Source organism: Lactuca virosa, chromosome 2, assembly GCF_052849685.1.
Source record: "Lactuca virosa cultivar CGN04683 chromosome 2, Lactuca_virosa_CGN04683_v6, whole genome shotgun sequence".
Classification (NCBI taxonomy): Eukaryota; Viridiplantae; Streptophyta; class Magnoliopsida; order Asterales; family Asteraceae; genus Lactuca; species Lactuca virosa.
The window spans coordinates 207,336,792-207,356,633 of record NC_136427.1 but is presented as its reverse complement, the minus strand read 5'-3'; the positions used below and the strand labels follow the sequence as shown (position 1 = coordinate 207,356,633).

Here is a 19,842-nt window from a genome sequence, read left to right as displayed (position 1 = left end):
CTTATAAGTGAAAAGACAAATATACCCTCATGTGGGAGGCACATGAGGGGTTAACAGCAATAACTTAACGAAAGTTAAGTCGGGAGACCAATTTGTACGTACAAACTATGCCAAAAGGACCATGAATTCAAAAAAGTCGAGGTTTGGACTGAATTCCCAAAAAAATGAATACCGCATACCATTTTTGTAATTTTGTCTTATTTTATTAAACATATCTTAAATATTTTGTATTATATTTATTGATACGGATTACGGAGGGCGTATAAATAAAAAGGCAAAGGTTCTTCTCTCAACCGGTCTACGTTTCGGAATTTACCGTGCGCACAGAAAGAAAGAGTTCCTCCTTCCCCAAGTTTCCAAAGCATTTCGATTCTCCAATTCTCAGGTTTTCGAATCAGTTCATTGATCGATCAAATAGCTGCTTCAATTCGATTCTCACACAGAGATTCTCTAGCTATTTCTTCGTTTTTCTTCATTAATTGCTGAAAAAACCTCGAATTTGGGGTGGATAGGATGGGCGGCGGAAGCGGTGATGATGTTGTTACCGAAGGTATTGAATCAAGCAAGGCTGAAGGTGGCGACGCCGTTACCGTTAACGTACGGTGTTCGAACGGAACGAAGTTCTCCGTTCAGGTATCCCTTGAGTCGTCGGTTGAGTCGTTCAAGTCTGTTCTTCAACAGAGCTGCGAAATCCCCGCGGAACAGCAGCGATTGATTTATAAAGGTCGCATCCTCAAGGACGATCAGACTCTTAAGAGCTACGGTACTTTCAGTTTACCATCGATTTCTGTTCACTGATTATGATCGTAATGTTAGGCTTAGTGTCATTGTGATCTGAGTCGATTCAATTCGTATGCTAGTAAATTGATACACTCCTCAATCTGTATTATATTTAACAGTTCTATCATACATGCGATTCTTGATAACAGGAATGCAATTAAATCTTCTAGAACCCTAGAGTTTGCTATCATGATTTAGAACATAAATTTATTTGGACGAGTGTGTTACAAGCAACACTTTGTTTTTGGATGTCAAGCTGCAGACATTTCAGTTTTCACTAAAATATTTCTATATGTGGTTTATAGGTTTGGAGGCGGAGCATACAGTTCACTTAGTACGTGGATTTGTCTCTGCTACATCTACTCCAGCAGGTGCTCCTCCTATCACTACCAGAGCAAATACTACTCCACCTGTTGCAGGTGAGGCTGGCTCAGTTGAAGGTGGTGGAATTGGGCTTGGTGCTTCACCATTTCCTGGACTTGGATTGGGTGGTTTAGGTGGTAATGGTGGCATGTTTGGAGGTGGACTTCCAGAATTGGAACAAATGCAACAACAATTGACTCAAAACCCCAACATGATGCGAGAAATCATGGATCTACCTCTTGTTCAGAATCTATTAAACAATCCAGATGTTATGCACAACATGATGATGAACAATCCCCAAATGCGTGAAATCATTGATCGGAATCCAGAGCTTGGTCATATGCTCAATGATCCTGCAATCCTCAGACAAACAATGGAAGCTGCAAGAAACCCTGAACTCATGCGTGAAATGATGCGTAACACAGATAGAGCAATGAGTAATATCGAATCCTCACCTGAAGGATTCAACATGCTTAGGCGAATGTATGAAAATGTCCAGGAGCCATTTCTGAATGCCACCACAATGGGTGGTGGTGGTGGTGGTGATACAACAAATGATTTGAACTCAAATCCATTTGCAGCTCTTTTGGGTGCCCAGGGTGGTCAAACCCGTGGCCAGGTGGCTAACCCCACCAGCACCACCACCACTGGCGGTGATACTACTGGCTCTCCTGCTCCAAATACCAATCCGCTCCCGAATCCTTGGGCGGCTGGTGGTGGAGGTAACCAAACAAATCCTGGTGGGATTGGTAGGTCACCACCGCCAGTAGGTGGTTTAGGTGGCCTTGGTGTTCCAGGTCTCGAGGGATTGTTTGGTGGTGGTGGTGGTGGTGGTATTACCCCTGATCCAAATTCAATGAGTCAACTCATGCAAAATCCAGCTGTTTCACAGATGATGCAAAGCCTACTTTCAAATCCACAGTATATGAATCAGGTACTTGTTTTTTGCTTATATAAGTTCAAGATTTTCTTATTTCTTTGGAGGCGTAGTTACTATAACTTTTCATTGTTTTTTTTAGATACTTGGCATGAATCCACAGATGCGAAGCATGCTTGAATCAAACCCACAATTAAGAGAATTGATGCAAAATCCTGACTTCATTCGCCAATTAACTTCTCCAGAGACAATGCAGGTATATATATGACTATGAATCTATTTTCATGCACACGTTTGAATAAGGAAAAATAAAAGATGGTTTGTTTTTCTATATCGAAAAGGTATAATAAGGAAATACCTGACTCTAAAATATAGAAAGAAGAGAAGTCACACATATTGATATTGATACTAATTAATGCATGTGAATATGCGATATTGAAGTAGCACGAGGAGTGCATGTCATGAAAGATTGTAGGGTTAGGTTAAGATGATGTTAATTTGTTATTATCATTTTATGTGAAAAGCTTGTTATATTTGTTATTAGTAAGATTGTAATACATTGGTTTCTTAGTTTTATACTTTTATTTTATTATCTTCTGCTATTTTATCATATTTACTGTTGTTAAAATTTACAGCAAATGATGACACTGCAGCAATCTCTTTTCTCTGGTAGACAACCACCCACTCGGTAAAACTTTTATCCTTTTTTTTTTTTATTGGTCAACTGTTGACTTTCACTTGACCATGTAATTCATTTGTTGATATCAAATATTCAGGGAAACAGGTCAAACCGGTGTAGCAACAGGTAACAAAGGGTTAAACACATTTTATATTTCCAAATTTATAACTAAATCATAATAAATATTAATAATAATCATTTTTTTGGTGTAGCAGGTGGGCCCGATAACATGGGATTGGATATGCTTATGAACATGTTTGGTGGACTTGGAACTGGTGGCTTCACAATGCCAAACAATTCACATGGTAACCAACATATTATCAAACATCTTTCATATCTGACAAATAAACTCATGTATTTTTCATTTTTTTTAAAATAAAAATAAAAAAACAGTGCCTCCGGAGGAATTGTATGCTACACAATTGGCACAGCTACAAGAAATGGGATTCTTTGACACACGTGAGAATCTTCAAGCACTGACAGCAACAGCAGGTAATGTTCATGCTGCAGTTGAGAGGCTATTGGGAAATCTTGGTTGATAAATATTTATGAGCTGTTACACATTATATAAGATTAATATAATATACATATATATAATATACAATATTATCATGGGTAACAGTCAAACTCAGGTTGCATTCAAAGATATTTCGTTAAATTTGGTGCATGAATGTTCCTTTTTCTGGATGTTTTTTAGAAATTGTTTTGTTTTTTTTTTCCTTGATTGTAGTTTCGTAAGCCATAATAATTATGTAAGTAGATTTTGTTGCTCATGTGGAAACTTGTCTTGAATGTGGTGTCGGGTGTTTTCCCTAATTATATCATTTTTAACAAATGATTTGAGTTGAGAAAAAATCAGTACTTTTTAGCTGACGTTTTCTAACATCTCAATATGGTTACATAATACACATGAAAATTTTAATTTCAAAACATCTTTTATATGAAGCAGTAGGAAGTTTTACCACTTTATAGCATTCTACTTGAAAGATTTTGTGAGCATTACTTACATGGTAGGAATTTACTAAAACATGATACTTGTGGCACACACGTTCAACATTATGATCACGTGTGTTCAAAAGCTTACCTTGCAAGAATCACACACGCATGCATGCATGAGAGACCATCTACAAGAGACAAAAAAAAAGGAAAAAGGTTTTAAGAGGGAAAAATGTTGATGGATAAATTTTGTGTATACGAATAAAAGAAACTAATTTGTCCTTGAATCAATGGAATACATATGGTGAAGTGAACGTGAGATATGTGAAAGTGGGTACATTTTAGAATCTTGGTTGCCATACTGGCTGGTTTAAAGATAAATCATGTAACATCCTAACTTTTATACCATTATAAACATCATTTCATTTACAAAATATGATGATTAGCAGAAGATACCTCCAATTTGTACAATTTTCTTTTAACCAAAATATAGATTTTGTGTTTCACGGTGTAACAAACTAATATGGATAAACTATAGGAAAACATCATAAGTTATTACAAGCATTTACAATTCAAAAGATACTACTAAAATCTTTCCACTTCTAGGTCAAAAGTAAAAGTAAGGTCCTACAATCCCAAAAGTCCATGTAAGTGGTATATGTCAATGAAATATATGCCATTTAAAAAAGTAAACAAGACATCAAGTATCGAGATACATAAGTTTTGATATAGATGATAAGCGTGGGCAAAATTAATCGATTGAATGGTAATCGACCGATCTAATTACAAACCGACTAATTGGATTGAATATCCAATTACAATTAGATTGGACCGGATGTTAAATTTCAAAGTCCAATTAGATTGGATCGGTTATTAGATCATCCTGAAAATCGAATGGATAACCGAACCGATCTAATCCAATTGGATATCCAATTTTAATCTAATAAATATTAAATACTATTAATTATTCAATAAAAAATAAGTTGAAGACTTGAAGTTACTTTCTTAGTCTCATTTAGTGTAGTTATGTGTAGTTTTATTTTTAGTTATCATAATTATATTTGGTTATTCAATAGAAATTGATTATAATTGGTTGGATAATGGATAACCAATGGATTAAATCAATTAAAATCCAATGGATAAAACCGGTTCGATCCAACATCCAATTTGATCGGTTTGGTTCGGTTTTTTATACTGAATTGGATTGGGTCGGTTGACAAAATCCAACATCCAATAGATGATTAGATTGGATCGATACCATCGAAATCCATTGGATTTGAACTGATGAACACCCCTAATAGATCATACATACTTTATCTTCATATATTCTCCATAACTAATAGTTTTCAACCATTTGAAGCCATTATGTTATGCATAATCTAAGCACACACAAGATTCGGGGAGTCAACGTCCCCATCGGCGGAATCTTCGACTCCTTTACCATTTAGGATAAATGTATCAATTCCGTGTAACCTTGGTTCTTCCAAAAGTCATAGCTTTGAGATATAATTGGCATCAAAATGCTATCATCGCCTCATTTAAACGGGTGTCTAGACATATGACTAAATGTAATGACATTCAAATGGATGCATGAGCATGCAACGAACACTCTTTCTAAATGCAATCATTTCATACACACAAGATGTTAAGTTTACCAAATAATTTTACATTTAACTAATCAGGACACCGATTTAAGATTGTTGAATTCATTCAACAAAATAATAGCAAATCAAGCTTCAATCTTGATGTATGCCCAAATTATCATAACTTGTAGAAGCTTAATTTTGATTTCATTCTTCAAATCCACCAGATGTCTTCAAAAACCAACTTAGTACACCATAATTGGCACATTAGTTCACACATATGAGTTTGGGACATGTTTGTGACGTAATGGCATCCACAAACATTAAAAACTGTGGTCAAATGGTAGGTCTAACCTTTTCCATAATTTGGCGAAACCCTAACTTTTACATTTGATCGTCGTAGTATAAGGTAGTTGAAGTTTGTAATCCCGCTCAAAAACCCTTTAAAAATAATATAAAAATGACCTAAATTCACCCCTAAAAGCTTTCATTAATCCATTTCCGTTTGTGACAAAAAAACATGGCAAAAATACATTTTATCTCATCAAATTAAGTTGTTATTTTTTTCAACCAACACATTGTGCTGAAGAAAACATAATTTGTGCTTAAAAAAACTGCTTAGACCGCATTGTCGTGCGCAATACACAAATTTGTCATTTTTCCCACAACTCCTTTATCTATCATCCAATTTACATGGTTCTTTATTATTATTATTTTTTATTATTTATTTTTTTATTTTTGCATATTACTTCATTTGGCTTTATGTAAAAACTAATAACCAAAACACTCTAATTCTAACGAGAGCTGGAATTGTAAGTCAAAACTAAAACACATAACTTATGAAGTTTTCCACTTTATAGCATTTTATTTTAAAGGCTTTGTTAGCACTACTTACATGGTAGTAAATCACTAAAACATCATACTTATCATAAACATTCAACATTATGATCATAAGTGTTCAAAAGCTTATTTTGTAAACTTATGGGTGCTACATGCTTACATATTTAATGTCAATATGTGATGTAAAGCAATTTCATTTTGTTGGTTTTTTTAATTAGAGGACTTGTTTTCGGAAGTTTGTTTCTTTAAAACTAACGTCATAAACTTACTTATCATCGACATAGTTTATTTCAAGTATGTGACGTTTCTTATCATTAAACTTATCGTTCGATTTTCAATTTGTTGTCACAAATAGTTATTTTCTAACCATTTAAACATGATTTAAGATAAACTCACAACAATAGTTTTACTATATTTCTTTGAGATTGAAGGTTTTGCATCGAAATTGAATAATAATGCAATGCTAAGGAATTTATTAAATGAGCTATTATTAATCTCACTATTGATGGGGAAAAATAAACCCTTGATTGAATGTAATAATATTATTATGGATTATTTATAACATTTCCAATGCAAAAAACATAAAAACTTAAATTATATACAAAATACATATTAGCGTTTGGAAGCTGCCATTTTGTTTGATTCTAAAATCAAATTATGATGTCAAGTTGAACTAAATCGTGGTTTTTCACCTAATACAATATTTGAGCATCTTCAGATAGATTTTGATATATATTTTACCAACAATAATTGAACACGACATCATGTTTATTTGTTTTGGAAAAATAAAATGTATCCATTATATTTTAATGTTAAAGCCTATCAAAAACACCATAACAACAGAAGAAAAATATGAAAACTATGATCCAAGACGAAAAAAAATTGGTCCAAACGAAAAAGTTTGGAAAATGTTAGTTTTTTCAAAAAAAATTAAGTTAACGAAAAAATATGTAAAAATCGAAAACTTACTGATAAACACGCTAAAATAACCAAATGGGGGAAAAAATGAAAAAATATAATAGCTTTTTTGGAATAATTAAAAAATGACAAAATACAGAAAAACACAATTATTTGTCTACCAACATTCAAAAAACTTATACATGTTGTTTATATACAGAAAAACCCTTACATTTTTAGTTTTCTTTTATATTAACTCAAAATTCGGTTTTTAAAGAAATTAACGGTTGCTTTATGACATGACATTTATTTTTTTTCGTTTTTAGGTTATCATGGAAACAAAATTAAGTGACGTTGCCTATTGTATAATATAAAACGTAAGAAATAGATCATCTACTCAACGACCATTTACTCAAGCAAATATAAGTAACATTGTTTTTTTTTTCTATCACAACCTAAAAACGAATAAGATAAATGTAATGTCACAAAACAACCAATACCTTCTTTAAAAAGACGAATATTTGGGTAAATCTAAAACGTAACTGAAAATGTAATGGTTATTCTGCATATAAACAAAATATAAGAGTTCTATTGTTGGTAGGTAATGATTTTGTTTTTGTTTTTTTTTTCCCTAAAAAATATGTTTAGAAAATGGTAAACAATAAGGTATTTTATAGCAAAGGGGGGGGGGTTCAATGTAAATATAGGAAAGTACAAGGGAACTCAATGTAAATAACTCCATTTGATTTTGTTAAATCCAAACAAGCATTCCGAAATGGGAGTGGTTCCGTTATAGCATTCTGTTTTTCCAGTTTATCGCGCTCTTCTTCACTCTAACTCCATTTCTTCTTCGATAAATTTCTCTTAAAAATCGAGAAAAAACCCAAATCATTGCCCTAGAATTCAATTCTATTCGATTTCAATTCTGTTACAATTCAAAGTAGGAAAAGAAACAATCAGGAACGATGATGGTGAAGGCTCATCCCTCCCAGAAACTCTACACGCGTATGAGGTTATGGGAGTTTCCGGATCAATATATCGTTGAACCCACTGATGGTTCTTCTGGTTCTTGTTTAGCTGTCAATCGTGTTAATGGCTCCATGTCGCTTGTTGGTTTGTTCTCGATTCTGTTCTTTTGCTTACGAATATTTATCAATTTCTGATAGTGTAATGATCGCCTTAGATGTACTGAAAGGGGTTAATGCGATTATGATTTTCCATGGGATTTGAAGAATGTAATAATCTGGAGGGTTCTGATAGTACTTGATTAATCATTAATGTAATCTTCTGTTTATGTAGATGAAGTTCCGCATTGCACCATGGTTCGTGTTCCAAAAATTCAGACGGTTTTTGGTGTTGTTGGGATGCTAAAGCTATTAGCAGGTTAGATGATCATCATTATGCTAAGGATTTGAATCAGTTTAACTTCTAGGTTGCATGATAGTCAATTTTATCAAGTTTTCATGACTCCTGAACTGTATCTCCATCTCTCTGTTCTAGGATCATATTTATTAGTGATTACCGATCGTGAATCTGTTGGAACTTACTTGGGGCATCCGTTCTTCAAAGTTTTGTCACTCAAAGTCTTCCCTTGTGATCATTCCTTGAAAAATTCTCCCGAGGAGCAGGTCAAATTACCCTTGGTCACTGTTTTTTTACTTCTTCATGCTCGTTAATCTTTATGATAGTGTAAACAATCATCTTACAATTCCCATATCTGACAGAAAAGAGTGGAGTCTGAATTTTCCAATCTGTTAAAAGTTGCAGAAAAGACCCACGGACTCTATTTCTCATATGATGTCAATATAACACTAAGGTCCTTCACCTTCTCTACATTCACCTCATGATTAAATCACCCAATTCATATGATAATCAAGAAAACTTGTTTCTCACAATTTTCAGTGCCCAACGTTTGAATGATTTGGGTGATGAATCGAGGCTGCTTCCTCTTTGGAGACAAGCAGAGCCACGATTCTTGTGGAACAACTATATGTTGGAAGTTTTCATAGATAACAAACTTGATCCATACATGCTTCCTGTTATTCAAGGATGTATGTATCCTTTCTATCAATTCTTAATTTACTTTTTTTCAAAGTTATTGTTCGATAATGAATGAATGCAAATCATTTCTTATCTCCTCAACTTATCCCCAGCTTTCCAGACGTTTCAATCAGCAATCGGATTAGAGATTATAGACGTCACATTGATCGCAAGAAGATGCACAAGAAGAACAGGGACTCGGCTATGGAGAAGAGGAGCTGATGCTGATGGTTATGTAGCAAACTTTGTCGAAAGTGAACAAATCATACAGCTAAAAGGGTTTACCTCATCATTTGTGCAGGTTTGATTAATTTCATATACATCTTTTTTCCTCTTCGAATTCACAAATCACACCAATTTCCTAACCCTAGATCGATTATATGTTATTAATTTGATTTTGTAGGTGCGAGGTTCAATGCCTTTTATCTGGGAACAAATTGTTGATTTGACATACAAACCTAAGTTCGATATCTTGAGACGTGAGGAAGCGGTATGTGCAACTTTCTTTTTGCGACACTTTTCAATTGTTCTTATTTCTTCGGTTAGTGACAGTTTTATTTGATTCGTTTCTGCAGCCTCGAGTTGCTGAACGCCATTTTCTGGATTTAAGGAAGAAATATGGAAATGTTTTCGCTGTTGATCTTGTCAATACGGTATACAAATACATATATAATCATATATATTATATAATTTTCTCATTTCATATTTTTTGACTCAAAGTTTTATATTTTTTATGGTTTATAGGATGGTGGCGAGGGACAATTGACTCAACAATTTGCCAATTCAGTGCATAATATTCTTAGCAATGACGTCAGGTATATATATTTTTAATCATATTTTACCAATTTGTTGGTGAATTATATATTTTGATTTTTCTAAATGGGTTGTTGACTTTCATTGTGTATAGATACTTGCATTTTGACTTCCATCGCATTTGTGGACATGTTCATTTTGAGCGCCTATCTATCCTTTATGAACACATTGAGGATTTCCTCATTAAAAATAGGTATTGTATTATCCATGTTAATAATATCTTTATTTGTATATCCCATAGAATCATTTTGATGTTTTGTTTAAATGGTAGGTACTATTTGTTAAATGAAAAGGGTGAAATAGTTGAAAAGCAAATTGGAATCTTACGCACGAATTGTGTTGATTGTTTAGATCGTACAAATGTCACACAGGTATATTTAATGTTTACAACCATTATTAAGTGAAAAAAAAAGATAGAAAATTTAATATTTTCTTATCTGACGTGTTTTTTCAGAGTATGATTGGACGAAAAATGTTGGAATTACAACTTCAAAGGCTTGGTGTTTTTGATGCTAATGAAAGCATTAGTACATATCCTAATTTTGATGACCGTTTCAAAATATGTATGTATTTTCTTACTGAATATTGTGTATTTTTAAATTTTTTTAAATTTATATTTATATACTTGAATATAACATAATAGTATGGGCTAACCACGGGGATGATATAAGCATCCAGTATTCCGGCACGCCTGCTTTAAAAGGAGATTTTGTTAGGTAAAATTTACCTATTTGCCCAATGTCATGGTTACTAAAGGGTATTTTAGACATTTCAACTTTCTTTTTGAAGGGTAAAGTGTGTATCTATCAATGAAATATATGTATATATCTTTTTTATAATAGAGTTGGTAAGAGGACTACTCAAGGGATTCTTAAAGACGGATGGAATGCGTTAATGCGATACTACCTCAACAATTTTGTCGATGGTACAAAACAGGTAGATTTTTCTTTGGAAAATAAATAAATATATATAAATTAAAAAGTAATTCATTAATTATTTGTTTATGTAGGATTCGATTGATCTACTCCAAGGTCATTACATTGTTTCTGTCTCACGTGATTTGGTTTCTACTGCGCCAAAAGGAGGGATTGAAGCCATTGCTGTAATTACACCTTACAAATTCCTTTGATTTTTTTTTTTTTGAATCATGGATTTCAGTTTTTACATTTTTTTTTTTGCAGTCTCTTCCTCTTTCTTTGTTTCTGATCACAATGGGGTTCTTTTTTGCAATGATGTCACTCATGCGAGGTGAGTTGCTGTTTTTTACTTTTTTTTATAGCTTAAAAAAGTTTTATATTTAAATAAAAACAATTATAATATCATAAAATTTGATGCAGTTGGGGATGATATATGGCAATTATTGTTTTCTTTATTCTGGGCGGGTCTGAGTGTAGGTGTAGCATCATTCGTGAGAGCCAATGGTCGAATTTTCTGTAACCGACCTCGTTTGCATAAACCTCCCCGTTGATTTTAAAGTGAAAGTTTTTAGTTTTTATTTTTTTTTATTTAGAAAAAAAAATCTTCATTTGTTGTTTTAAGTGATTTTTGTTTGTAGTTAGTTGATGATGTGCATTGGCCATATTAGAAGTCATGTGTAAGTAACTATCCATGTTCATGTACCTTTGGCTTATTTTTACGTTTTAAAATTTTAGTTTTTCAAAAAAAATTAAGTATTGTTAATGTTTTATTTATATTTTTAGTTTAATATATATTATTTGTATCGGGAAATAATAAAAATTGACGAAAGGTTGAAAAATGAGTATTTTCTTACAAGGAATGAGTATGAAATGTTAAAGAGGAAAATAATATTGTGTTTGATATGACTGAAAAGTTGAAAGGATGAAAGGCATGAATGATGCATGTAGTCTTGTGAAAAACAAAGTTGACTACGTCTTTCGATCGGATGCCTAATTGGTGTTTGCAAAATTTTTTTTATTACTTTTTGACTTTGTTAACAAATCTTATGTACTTATAAACCTTGCATTTTCCCTTGAATGTCATGCATTTGAAACCCCCCACAATAATTTGCTAAAACCTCATGCATTTGAAACACCCAAACCTTTTCACCTTCTTAATAATTAATCACACATAATCAATGGTAATTCATATGAGATAATAATTTGCTAAAACCTCATGCATTTGTATGGTATTAGAACATGTTTGAGTTTTTGGGTTTTAGACTTTAGTAAATGGGTAATCCATTTGATACGTTGGATTTGAAACTATCTTATTCGAATTACCCAAAACAAGAGATAAATTAATAATATATGCTCATGCATGTTTTGTACAAGCCCCAATCAAAATACAATATATCATGATCATACAATTAAGTGTGTCTTTTATTCCATTTTTGGCTTTATAACAAAAGTTTGTTTACGTGGCGAAGAAAGAAAACTTGAAGATGAATATTTAGGTTGGATGTTTATATAAGATTTGTTTTAAATATATAATATAGATATAAATACACAAATGTGTGTCAAATACAGCCCATCACAAATTTAATGTTATAAACTACAATATAACTCAAAGTGGTTTTTCAAATATAATGTTTATACTATAATATAATATATTAGAAGAATACCATATAGTAGACGAATCCCACATGTTGTGCAGAAATTTAGTTGCATAGATAATATATTATAATTATATTTCATTTAAAATATGTTAGGGTCATTTGGTTATTACATTGTTGTATTAGACACTATAGTCTCATATATTTTGAATGACTCTTACAAAAATGATGTCCGTAATTTGAATATAACGTAATATCTTATGATGTTTATTGAATGATATTATCTTCGATTGAGCACTTTTTAATTGGAATCAACTTTATTATAGTTAAAAATTTTGGCTCCGTTTTTTCTTTTCATTAGTTCTAGAATATGATTTTTTATATTAACTTAAAATATGTCACTATCTTAAAATAGATTGAGAATGAAATTTTTTATATTTACTTAAAATACGGCACCATTTTCTATTCAATAGTAAAACTAACAAAAGTCGTTAAATATGTATTTTTATGAGGTTCAACATAAATAGACGACCACAAATGAGAATCCATATCTAATCAATCATCAACTAATTACATTAGATACTAATGTGTACATAAAAATTACATTTAAAATTTTAAACTAATAGTAAAAAATTTTCATTATTTATTATGATAAAAAATCTGTAAATCAAAAAATATACATGCTATTTAATCGCATACAAGTTTTATGTATGGCTTATTCACAATACATTAAACCATATATAACCATATTAAACTACATAATTATCCCACTGCGCAACGCGCGGGCATTCGCCTAGTAGATATATATACCATGACTTTATGTATTTACTTTTCCATTTAATTTCAAATCCAAATATATTTGCTAGGAAACTCTTACAAAATAACCATTTTTCTTTGGATTTTAAGAATATTTTTGACTTTATGAAATTACCTTATGACATGGTCCATTATGTAATATTTTTTCATTTGTATAATCGATTAGCAAAAAACCTTTAGAGAATAAAAAGTTAAAACACTTTTTAGAAATTGCAAAAAAATAGCAAGATTTTACTACAACGGTATGTCAAATCAATTTTACAAATTCAATTTTATATAATGAATAATTATTTTAAGGTTTATTACCAAAAGATCCTCAAGATTGAGTTATTATTATTATTATTATTATTATTATTATTATTATTATTATTATTGCTAAATTAAGCCTTTTGTTCCCTCAAAAAGTACTCATATTTGACCATTTTAGTAGGCGTGTTTGTAATCTTTCGATTATATATATATATATATATCTTTTTGAAAAATATATTCTAACTTATTTTTTCCAAAAAACCCTCATGTTTTGCAATTTTTTTGTTTGGGCCAACCTTTTTGTTTTGATTAATAAATCATTTGTTTTTCATGTTGTGCTCTCGTGTTCTTGATAGTTTTCAATACTAAAAATATGACAGAGACATTTACTTTTTTTTTTCTTCATAACAATGAGAAAGGATGACGTGTATTGTTGTTGTTGGTAAAATAAATATCAAAATCTAGTTACAAGATGTCATGGATTGTAGCAGGTGTAGAACAACGGTCTAAGCTGACTGAGTGACTGATATCTTTGATCGCTTGGAGTTTAGAAGTTAATTGTTTTTCTGTTTAGTTCTTAAAACAAGCTAAGATGCCAACCCAACTTAGTCCGCTAGTCATCACTAGTTATAACTTCCGATCATCCTATGAATGAATTTTGATATGCATTTTGCCAATAAAAATCGAACATTGAAATTATTATGGATGAAATCACTTTTAAGATTGAAAATGTTTAAAAAGAAGAAAACATGAAAGCAGAAATTAGATTTTATATATATATATATATATATATATATATATATATATATATATATATATATATATATATATATATTCGAGTTTGACATCTTAGATTGTTCTCAGAATCAAACATAATAATAGTTTCAAAACTCCATTCTATACTTGGAATCTGATTTTAGCTTTCATATTTTTCCCGTTATTTGTTCCATAATAATTCATGTATGGTTCTTGTTGGTAAAATACATATCAAAATCTACTTACATGATGCTTGGAGATTGTAGCAGGTGAAGACCAAAGGGTCTAAGCTAGATTGTCATCTTAGCCTGTTTATGAATCGAATAGAAAAACAACTTTCAAATTTCAAGCGATCTAAGATACCAAATCAACTTAGAGTGTTGTTCTTCACCTCTTCAACCTTCAAGGATTTTGTAAATAGATTTTGATATTTATTTCTCTTTGTTTTGAAAAAGAAAATCAAATATCTTTATATTTTAATGTTGAAAACTACCACAAACATCATAAGGCTGAAAGGAGTCGAAGTGCCAAACAAACTCGCCGTGGTCGCTAACTCATTTGGAACACCGCCCCCTAGCGCTCGCTAGGGGGCTCGCCATGGATAATTCGCTGCCAGCTTAATGAGAGAGTATTTGTTTGGCTTGTGATTGGATGAAGGGTATTTGACCAGATTGCATGCCCATTCGGCCATTCCTCCGTTTTTGGCAGATGGGAGGTGTCGAAGCTTTGATTTTTGTTGCTAAAACTTGCGTTGCTTTAACAGAGAATTGGTAAAGAGAATTGGGGAAGAAGATAAAGAATTTACATATTTGGTCCCCAAAGTTTCTACAACTTGGTATTTTTTGTCCCAAAGATTAAACAACTTGGTATTTTTTGTCCAAAAACATAAACTTTTTTATTTAGATTATGTTTTAAATTATAGTAATCTTTTTTATTTAAATATTAAGTGCTTGTATTAAAAAAAAATAGAATTTTTGTAATATTAAATGTTTGTGCATCAAAAAAATATAATTTAATTAAATTTAAAAAAGAAAATAAAAAAATGAAATGGTAGGAGTTTTACCACTCCCTATGAATTGTTAAGAATTAGATGTTAAGACAAAAAATGATGTGACACTTAAAAAAGTGACATGGCAAAGTGTTAAATGTGTTACCACTCCTTTTAGCCTAAATAACAACATGAAAACAAATTAGTTATTAACAAAAACAAAAAGGGTGGTCCAAACAAAAAAGTTGCCAAACATTAGAGTTTTTTTCCTGAAAAAAAAAATTGAGGATTTTTCGAAAAAAGTTATGTAAAACTAGAAGATTTACTGTAACCTGCTAAAAAGGTCAAATCGAAAAAGAAAATGTAATGACTTCTCTAAAAAAAATAAAGTTAAAGTTTAATCTGAAGAAAAAAAACCAGTATATAAAATGTTTTTTTGTAATTAATCCCAATTATATTATAATACTTAAAAAAAGTGACCGTTTCATAACTTTCATTTGATAATTTTAATGAATATCCTAAAAACTACTAGGTGATTTTATTTTTATCTGGAATTCAATTAGGATGAAATAAAAAATGAAAAAGTAGTATCAAAATTCGTCGAATGCTGACTTGTCATTAAAACCATCAAATGATGATTGCTTTTAACTTTTGACTCCTGGAGTTTTCCTACCAAAATTCTAATAATAATTTTCTTTTTTGTTCTACTCACATCAATTCAGGAGAACTTATAAATCATATATTTATTAGGACCAGGACCCACAAAACAAAAATCATAAGCCGTGCAGAGATATGCAGTCACAGAATTAATTTGCTTGTTTGTACAAAAAGAACCATTGTTCTAGTAGGCTCTTAGAGTCTTATTATATATATATATATATATATATATATATATATATATATATATATATATATATATATTAAATCCAAAGGAGCTTAGGAATAGTATTCTTTTAGTCTTTAGGATTTTGCCACATAAGTTTGCTGAACTTGACACTTTTAGTCCCTAAAGTCAAAATTTTTACATTTTTTGCCTTTTGATTAAGTTTTTGTGCCTTAAGGTTTTTGCCACAAATCTTTAATGACTTTGACACTTTTAGTCCTTATATTCAAAGGTATTACATTTTGGTGTTTTTGCCACAATTCTTTAATGAATTTGACACTTTTTGTCCTTGTAGTCAAAAGTTTTACATTTTAACATAAAAAACACAAAAAAACCTCCTTTAAAATTTTGCCAACATATTTTCCCAACGTTAACAACTTTAATATTATTGACACAACATTTTGGATTTTCTCCACCAGTGTCCCTTTTTTTCGTTGTACACTTTTGACATCTAATTTTAGGAGTTGTCGACTTTCTTCCCTATTTATGGTGATTTACAATTTCAGCACATATCTTTTAAAGTTTGCCGATTTTTTCCATATTACCCCAAAAACGGCATAGCCGCGAGTTCTTTACTAGTTCTTATTAAAAAGGTAAAAGTATTATTTTTAACAATAGGAAAAGAAAAACATAATCATAAAACTAGCCTTCCATCTCATGTAGAATTCTACGAACAACGAAGTCAAATATTTGTTCTTGATGAAGTTTAGGGTTTAGAAGATGCATAAGGCCAATAAAGATGAAACTCAATCTTGTACGTAACAGTCAAACCTACAAGATTGACCGGAGATGATGTTACATAACCTTGAACAAACAAAAAGTCACCTGTGCCTCCGACAACTGGGTGATTTGCATGCTTGGTGTTATGCGTGACCCCAACAACGGATATAGACCCTTTGTGTTTCTTCACATTCAAAGCGATTGAGGCAATAGAGATGCTTTGAAGCCCATCTAGTCCTGAAGTGATCGAGGTTCCTTGGGCCATTCCAACAACTTTGGAAGTATAGTTTGGTTTAAGAGTTAAGGGATCCTGAAAAGCAAACAGGGTCCCAAACGGAGTGGTGGTTTGGCTTACAGGTGGACCACCCACTCCATTAACAATGATGTAACCGGTTTTGTTTATGGTTTCATGTTGGAAAAGTGCAAAATGAAGAGATTTGAGTCCATTATGGTTGTGGTGGTGGGAGGTGACCTCAAGTGGAGGGAGAGCAAAGAGAAGAATGGTAACAATTGAGTAAAAATGCACACAGGAAGACATTGCAAAATGCAAATGTGAAAGACCATGGTAAGATCAAAAGACCATGGTAAGATCAACATATATAATGAAAGACCAAGACTTTATGACAAAAGAAGATAAAATCTGTCTTGAATGGACTACAAGTCAATGCCAATTTTCCTAGGTTGTTGGTGTGTCTTTCTCATCATAGGACCTTTAAAACAATTTATTTGTCTATTTGAACACCAAAAAAATGGTAAATAAGTATTGTATCATTTTTATAAAGACACCTCATTTTACCATATAAACACCCTAATTAAAATTCCAAATATTTTTATTGGTTGAAATTGTATTGTTTTCCAAAAAAGATGATTATATATAGTTAATTATTGGTTGACTTTTTATAAATGTGGCAATAAGTGTCTAAATGGTGTTTTATTAACAACACATTTTCTTATAAGCTACAAGTAAAATATATATGCTTCATTTCAAAATATGAAATACATCGTTTGATTTCAAATCAAACATCATTTAATGAAAGAGACTAATAAACTAATAATTATCCTTATGAAGATAACTTAATAATAATCTTTTGAGATTCAAACCCTTTAAATTGAGTTTTTTCATGTTGGATTCTTATAATTTCTACAGGCTTTAGACCATAAAATCATTAATAAGAATAGACCATAAAATCAATGCATTTTTAGTGCTAATATACAAAAACGCTGCTTTTAAAATCAAAATAGTACGTTAATTAGCGTGTTCATTTTGGCATCGAATGTCAAACAAACACCAACTTTCCATGCAGTGACTACTGACTAGAAGTTGAAGGTGTATTTACGTAGAAGTTAAAAGGCTTAGGGATTTTTTTTATTTTTTTATTTTTTTATTTTTTTTTATTTACAACTTTTGGTTTTAGTTGGTAGGTGTCATGATCGATCAACCATTCAACCTCTGATTTCTACTTTCACAGAAGAGATCCTGATTTCAATCAATTGTCACATATTTAGGTCCCGAACCTTCTCTACCACAATTAATCCTTTTAACTTCAAATTTTAAAATGTAAAAAACCATATTTTATATTTTCGATTTTTTCACTAATTAAATGATAATTACATTATATATATATATATATATATATATATATATATATATATATATATATATATATATATATATATATATGCTTAGGTTATTCTATTCAAACTAAGTATTGTGTTATTGTATGCATAATTGTGGGCCAATCATTTTACTTATTTTAAGAAAGTGACTAATATATATTATTAAATTAAATATAATTGAAAAATACCATCTAATTTAACTAGAAGGATATTTTAGTCAATTAACATAGATTTAATAAAGGAAATTTGCATATTTTAAGAGATCATATATTCTATTAATTTTAAAAATCCGATTTTACGAATTATAAGGTTTTTAGTTCGGACATTCTGACAGAATATGTTTGAGTGTGTTCAAAAATAAAAAAAATTCTTGAACCATAAAATAACAAAAATATTTTTGAATATATTTCTTGATCATGACTTTAAAAATTTCTTGTAGAATAACAAAATTCTCGAACCATCAATTGAAGAATTAAAACAAAAATTACATTAATTCTTATAGAATACATGTAACAATTGCTAAGAATTACATTTATTGTTAAAGAATAAAACTAAAAAAATTTCAAATCTGGAAAAAAAACATCAAAATCTAACAAAGACACTACTACATTCTAAAAGAATAATGTTGCTAAGAGGCGCCGTTCAAATTTCGTGGTCCGTTCTTCAAGCACCAGCTTCTGTAGAAACAAATCCAATAATAAATTAGTGAGAAAATATCCATATTCCATTCCAACATAATTAGAATTCGTGATTCCATTCTGATAGAATTGGAATTCATTTACCAATAATTATATTATTTCGGGGAATTCTAACAGTATATGTTCATGATTATCATAAAAAAACATTCTTTTCTGATAGTATACTATAAACGAAGAAATACCATTCAGTTGAAACATTTTAGCAAGCACTTGGTGTGCATCAATTCGTCTAGAAACATACTGTCATTGCAATTGTTATTCTTCTCTGTTTCTTGTCTAACTGTTTGCATCAATTCGTCTAGAAACATATTATTACAAATCAGATACATAGATACATAGTTTTAATTAGATAAACCCATATGTGTAATAGAATCAATCTATATCAGATAAAGCATAATGAAACCCATACAATGTTAACTAAACTATGCTAACAGATGAACAACCCATAAAGCAAAAATCAACAACTCACACTCCTATGATAAAAAACAGATTACATGTTTATCAAACCAGCTTTACTTAAACGTGGTTGTGTATGAAATTAGCAAAAACATCGACTATTTATAAAATAAGGATTTGAAATAAACAAAGAAACCGACTGTGAATGAAATCAACAAATACATCGACTGTGTATGAAATCAGCAAAGAACAAATTTTACATACCTATGAAATCAGATTCAAAAAAGAAATCAATAAAGACATCTTATTCAAACAATGGCATAAAAATCAAAACTGACCTGAGTCGTCGCTGCCTTGCTTCGCCAGAGTGGAGACGACGTTGCGTCGATGAGTAGAAAT

General features: G+C 30.9%; 3 protein-coding genes across 4 annotated transcripts; 2 read left to right on the top strand and 1 right to left on the bottom strand.

Annotated features, from left to right (window-relative positions):
• Window positions 1–283: 283 nt before the first annotated feature.
• LOC145160088 (ubiquitin domain-containing protein DSK2b-like) lies at window positions 284–3,472 on the top strand. 2 transcript variants are annotated; one of them, XM_079079191.1, is made up of 8 exons: window positions 286–385; window positions 513–763; window positions 1,086–2,077; window positions 2,163–2,276; window positions 2,656–2,708; window positions 2,797–2,825; window positions 2,912–3,004; window positions 3,093–3,472. In XM_079079191.1, the coding sequence occupies exons 2-8, from the start codon at window positions 514–516 to the stop codon at window positions 3,236–3,238; spliced, it is 1,677 nt and encodes a 558-aa protein (XP_078935317.1). In that variant the 5' UTR covers window positions 286–385; window position 513; the 3' UTR covers window positions 3,239–3,472. The 2 variants fall into 2 exon arrangements, with proteins under 2 accessions (XP_078935318.1, XP_078935317.1); XM_079079192.1 differs by having other exon boundaries at window positions 284–763; window positions 2,915–3,004.
• Window positions 3,473–7,809: 4,337 nt separating this feature from the next.
• On the top strand, window positions 7,810–11,384 carry LOC145156751 (phosphoinositide phosphatase SAC7-like). The gene is made up of 17 exons (XM_079076006.1): window positions 7,810–8,068; window positions 8,255–8,338; window positions 8,456–8,583; window positions 8,680–8,771; window positions 8,858–9,006; window positions 9,109–9,296; window positions 9,399–9,485; window positions 9,571–9,648; window positions 9,740–9,810; window positions 9,903–10,001; window positions 10,080–10,179; window positions 10,263–10,371; window positions 10,452–10,524; window positions 10,651–10,744; window positions 10,818–10,910; window positions 10,990–11,056; window positions 11,146–11,384. Exons 1-17 carry the CDS (start codon window positions 7,921–7,923, stop codon window positions 11,274–11,276), a joined length of 1,791 nt encoding a protein of 596 aa, XP_078932132.1. The 5' UTR covers window positions 7,810–7,920; the 3' UTR covers window positions 11,277–11,384.
• A 5,334-nt stretch (window positions 11,385–16,718) lies between these two features.
• Window positions 16,719–17,270, bottom strand: LOC145156750 (dirigent protein 19-like). The gene has a single exon (XM_079076005.1). It carries the CDS (start codon window positions 17,268–17,270, stop codon window positions 16,719–16,721), a length of 552 nt encoding a protein of 183 aa, XP_078932131.1.
• Between the last annotated feature and the right edge of the window lie 2,572 nt (window positions 17,271–19,842).

Coding starts and splice junctions, on each gene's coding strand:
- LOC145156751 (XM_079076006.1), top strand. CDS start 7,921: ATGATGGTGAAGGCTCATCCCTCCCAGAAACTCTACACGCGTATGAGG. Junction 10,525..10,650: donor TTAAAAGGAGATTTTGTTAG/GTAAAATTTACC, acceptor TTTTTATAATAG/AGTTGGTAAGAGGACTACTC. Junction 10,745..10,817: donor TTGTCGATGGTACAAAACAG/GTAGATTTTTCT, acceptor TTGTTTATGTAG/GATTCGATTGATCTACTCCA.
- LOC145160088 (XM_079079191.1), top strand. CDS start 514: ATGGGCGGCGGAAGCGGTGATGATGTTGTTACCGAAGGTATTGAATCA. Junction 2,709..2,796: donor GGTAGACAACCACCCACTCG/GTAAAACTTTTA, acceptor TCAAATATTCAG/GGAAACAGGTCAAACCGGTG. Junction 2,826..2,911: donor TCAAACCGGTGTAGCAACAG/GTAACAAAGGGT, acceptor TTTTTGGTGTAG/CAGGTGGGCCCGATAACATG.
- LOC145156750 (XM_079076005.1), bottom strand. CDS start 17,270: ATGTCTTCCTGTGTGCATTTTTACTCAATTGTTACCATTCTTCTCTTT.